This window comes from Syzygium oleosum, unplaced genomic scaffold, assembly GCF_021117445.2.
Source record: "Syzygium oleosum isolate NSW1041296 unplaced genomic scaffold, Sole_v2.1 Sole_v2.01, whole genome shotgun sequence".
Classification (NCBI taxonomy): domain Eukaryota; kingdom Viridiplantae; phylum Streptophyta; class Magnoliopsida; order Myrtales; family Myrtaceae; genus Syzygium; species Syzygium oleosum.
In genome coordinates, this window is record NW_026607485.1 from 33,630,431 (window position 1) to 33,635,188 (window position 4,758).

The window sequence follows — 4,758 nt, forward strand, 5'->3', positions numbered from 1 at the left end:
TGTCTCCAAACATATTCTCTCTCCAATTAAAACATCTCTTTTCCTTTTCATAGGCCCACATGATGTGCTCTTTTGCTCTTGTAAAAGAAAAATGCGAACATCTGAAAAGTTTGCTGCAAGTCCCACGAGATTAGATAGATGGACTTCCTATGATGAATGCTGAGCACGAAACTAAAATCAGCGTTCAATTAGGAAGCAAGAAAAATCTATTGAGAAACATCTTGGGTCGAGTCGTGAACCTTTCTCCCTGATAATTGGCCTTTATCGTGTAGAACCGACTTTTATTTTTTTTTTCTTTTCTCTCTTTGTTTAAAGAAATGATATATATTGTTGGAGATGGGTTTTGAATATGAAAACTTAGGAAATACGTCAATACCTTAACCATTATGCTACGGATTGTTCGCATGACCTCTTTTCCAAAATTAATAGTAAGATTACTTGAAGTCAGGCCCGATTCCAAAGTCGATCCTGGAGGAGCCGGCCGAATTGGTTCCATGCCGGTTTGAAAGGGAACTGACTTTGACAGAGTATATTTCGATCACCCCAATCTCAGAGACGACGTACATGACCGCTATAGTAGTTGTCATTTCTATTCGACTTCTTACAAACCGGTGACCGCTTATTTGATGGTTTCCTCTCCTTGAGTGAATGTTGCGCCATTGGGATTCAGAGAGAGCAATCATTAGAGGTCCTATACTTAAAGTTATTTATTCGATTTTTAAGAGACTTTAACCTGATCCTATACTATTGCGAGCTTGAGGACTTATTGGGAGCTCAAGCATGATGCATGATTTTGGCCGCCTTGGACAAGCATTTTCCTTGCTTAGGCTCGAGCCCGCACGTTGAGGCCCACTAGCCTGGTCAGACCAATTCATGTTACAAGCATAATGTAATACAATTTGATATCCTGCTAATTATGCACAGAGATGAGAGATCTCAAACGGGTGTCTTTCAAGTAAATGGCTTCCAATGAAGGACCGCTCTCCGATTATTGCCTGGAGATCTAATTCTTGAGGTGTCAACATGTACAATCGAATGGAATTTGGGGAATACACGACCCAAGAACTCGAATAGGATCGAATTGTCATTTAAGCAACTCATGAGCATCAATTTGGATACTGCCGACTTTTGCAGTTTGCGTGAGGTTGAAGCTGCAACTCTGAGTCTTCTTTCTCGCAGTACTCGGCTGCTGCTTCCACCTCATTAGTGATTCTTGCTCGCTCTGCTTCCTTGCCCTTGCCCCACAAAACAAGGTAGAGCCCGACAATGACGAGCACAGCCCCTACCAATCTGAAATTCAAAAGGAAACACTGAAATCTCGGTGAATGCATCATTGCCAATTTGTAGACGGTCCTCAAAAATTGTGCAGCTTCACATTTTATATATCTTAACCTAACATTACCATAAAACGGATACGTACGTTCCAACATATAGTTTCTCGCCAAGAAGTGCCCAGCTCAGGAGGGTCGACATGACGAGCAACAAAGGGCTAAAGACGGAGGTATAGAGCGGGCCTTTTCTGTGGACACACCAGGACATAATGCAGAACACGAGCGCTGAACTCACAATACCCTGAAATTGAAAAACCATCAACCCTACCTTTGTGCAAAACATTTCCCATACTATTGATGCACCAAGAGCCACAATAAGCCAACTCTACTATTTGTTGAAGTTCATTAAAGTCTAGGATATGTACCGCATAGAAAACTGTGATGAGCCGGATCATGGATCTCAAAGACCAGGCAACAGCATTGCATTCAGTAGCAGCACCAACGATTGAACATTCGATGCTAGCCATGAGACACATTAGTGTTGTGGTAGTGTAAGGAGCTGGAAATGTAGGGCTCAATTTCGCCTGAATTTGTTACAAACAAGCATCAGGAGATTGAAGTGAACTCTCAAACTTCCTCTTCGATATAAGTTTGTCCCCACAAAAGAGAGATATAGAAAATAATTGTAAAAGCAAGAAAAGGAAATGTTTCATTTACTTGGATGATGAACCAAAGAGCCCAGCTAGAAGAGCTACAAAAGAGAAGGCAAGGTCCCAAGATGGAGTGGCTTTTATGGGTTGAGCGTTTATCTGTCATTTTCTCTGCATAGTTCCAATTAATACCAGAGTTACTACCTGCAATGGTGTGCCCATGGTAAAACGAGAGCAGCATCGCTCCACCCACGCATAGCAATGTTCCAACCACTTTCGCTCGCCCCGCCTTTGTCTTGATACTGAATGATTCTTGTCTATCCAAAAACATTCATTGATTATGCAATTGCATTTTGCTTAGTAGTTTCTAACGGGTTCAAACAAATAGATTAAGGATGAAAATATACAGTACTTGAAGATCAGGGCGAACACAAATGTCATGGCGGGGAGGGTATTGGTCATTGCTCCTGTGATTATGGGACTCGAATTGTCCAGGCCAAGAAAAAAGAAAACTTGGCTCATGAAAGCCCTGCACAATTTGGTTCAACTATCAATTCCATGAAAATCTTTCTTTTTTTCTTTCGATTCTTAAGGTGCGGAGAAGAGCATAATTTTATGTGCATCAAAACATTGTTTTTCTGGATTTGCATTTGTGATTCCTAGCATACGACTGAGAATAGAATGGCAACAACCTAATTAATTCCAAATCAATGCAAGATCGAGAGATGGAGGCTTACTTACCCAGTAAGGGAACTTAAAAAAATATGGAACAGGATTGGCACTGTAATCTTCGGTCTTGTCTTCCTGCGATGGAAAATAATTAAGAATAATAAATAACCTCGAAGTCAAAATTCAACTATGGTATGATAATCAGTGTAAGGGTACTCATGTATTCAATTTGCCAAAGAAGAGAAACTTCTTATGTATTGAAAAAACCTGGATATGTCTCTCCTGGTAGCACTAATTCTACGATAAAGCCATATTGCTACTTTCGCAACTCTTTTGTTTAAGGAAAGAAGCCTAACATATACACATGCATCTGGTCCAGGAGAAATTCTTCGATTTTTCTATTTTCAGATATTCACTTTGTTAGTCCATTTTTCCTCCAATATATGCACCCGTTTATTTCATTTCTTAATGATGTTACATAACATATTTAAAATGAAACTCGAGTAAGTGAACACCATTTTTTTAATTTTGAGAAAACCCTTTTTTGAAAAAAAGATAGATTGCCTAAGCCCTTAGAGATTTGATTCGGGTGAGTTTGTCCAATTGGGTGCTTCATTACCAAGACAAACCACTTATGCATAAGTGGTGAACAAAATTTTCACAAGGTTAGATGGTCTCCATTGGTATATTAGTTGCCAAATCTAGGAAATCTATAATCATTTCAATTTTACATTATTGGTTTTCAAGTATAAGAAATCTACAATTCGTTGTAAGAGACAATTTTCTGTTTCAAATAGACATAAAAAAGTAATTTACATTTTTTGCATCATAACTGTTTTTGTCGCACGTTATTTAGAACGCGAGTCCCACACCTACCCCTCCCCTAAAGTGCGATGCGACGTGGCACCCATGCATGGCCACCTTAATTAGCCGTTTCAACAAGTCAGCAATCTTGGCCAAACAAAAAATAAAATGGGTCAAGAACTCCTTCACTGCTCCTTAAATGACCTCATGCTACAGCCTCTTAGCTTCGCTTTGCTTGTGGTTTTGACCTCACTCAAAGCTCTCATCTATGCTGTGATCAAGCTTGAGCAGAAGTTAAAACTCAATCCAGAGAGCGTGCCTAACCTCACATCACATGATAGTTCTTGTGAACCAAGAAACATGCATGACCAATGAACCCTAATCGTTATCCCCAACCAAAGTTGACTAACCATCATCACCCGAAAAGCAATGCAGCACGCAGTCATGTAAAAAAGGAATGAAAAGAACATCATTTTTCACACAAACCCGAGTCCTTTATCTTCCCCCTAGAGAAAGCCATTCGAGTTGACGATCATCGAAATGGAGTTGCTTGGTAATTTTAATTGTATACCTCTCCAAGAAGAAAGCGAAAGGGGCGGTCGCAACGGTGGCAATGATTTGGCGATAGGTGATGAGCACAAAAGGGTTCATTCCGTCGTCCATGGCCAGCTTCGATATGAAGCTCATTCCTGCGTATCCCACTTGCACGATCACCATGGCCAAGAATGGCATCAGATCAAAATTTGCCATTTCTTTTATGTTATCTCTCTGTGTCTCTCTCGCGGGCTATCTTGATCTTCTCTGGACTGATTATAGAGATCAGAGAGAGAGAGAGAGATGGATGGAAAGATAGACGTGAGAGAGACCTTCAATACGAAGAAGAGAGAGACAGACAGAGATGCAAAATCAACAGAAAGGTAGCTCTTAAGTTTCATGAACAAAGAAAGAGATGGTTCCACAGTAAATGAATGTCAGACATAGGGAGACAAAAGGAGGGATGTATTGCAACACCTGTCGGCATGCATGGGACAAGGGTTGCCAGATTGCGAAATTCAAGTGACATTATGGCTTTCAGTTATGGGCTATTCTTTGGTTTTGGCTTCTTCTTTCTTCTTCTTGTTCTCTGTGGCTTGCATTTGCATTTAGAAGCATTCAAGCGACCAAACCGCTTTGCTAAAATGGCAAAAGGGGAGAGACCCAGAATTGCATTTGAAATGAATGTGTTGTAAGTGATAACGTAATCCGTTTATGCGGAAAATTTATGAAATCTAGGATATTAGATCTTCATGATTTTCACAATAAAAGGGATGAAGACATACCTTTATCCATAGCGTTTCCCTTGAAGATAATTGTTGCAGAAAACG

General features: G+C 40.2%; 1 protein-coding gene across 1 annotated transcript; it reads right to left on the minus strand.

The window, feature by feature from the left end:
• Window positions 1-1,106: 1,106 nt before the first annotated feature.
• On the minus strand, window positions 1,107-4,144 carry LOC115680468 (WAT1-related protein At1g09380-like). Its single transcript, XM_030604279.2, has 7 exons — window positions 3,966-4,144; window positions 2,663-2,725; window positions 2,334-2,450; window positions 1,989-2,238; window positions 1,697-1,855; window positions 1,421-1,572; window positions 1,107-1,290 (listed from the first exon to the last, which is right to left on the minus strand). The coding sequence occupies exons 1-7, from the start codon at window positions 4,142-4,144 to the stop codon at window positions 1,107-1,109; spliced, it is 1,104 nt and encodes a 367-aa protein (XP_030460139.1).
• Between the last annotated feature and the right edge of the window lie 614 nt (window positions 4,145-4,758).

Bases quoted from the DNA above. Each gene is read 5' to 3' on its own strand.
- LOC115680468 (XM_030604279.2), bottom strand. From the start codon at position 4,144: ATGGCAAATTTTGATCTGATGCCATTCTTGGCCATGGTGATCGTGCAA. The intron at 2,239-2,333 runs GTACTGTATATT...GTTTTTGGATAG, and splicing joins GTGTTCGCCCTGATCTTCAA to ACAAGAATCATTCAGTATCA. The intron at 1,856-1,988 runs GTAAATGAAACA...TAACAAATTCAG, and splicing joins CTCTTTGGTTCATCATCCAA to GCGAAATTGAGCCCTACATT.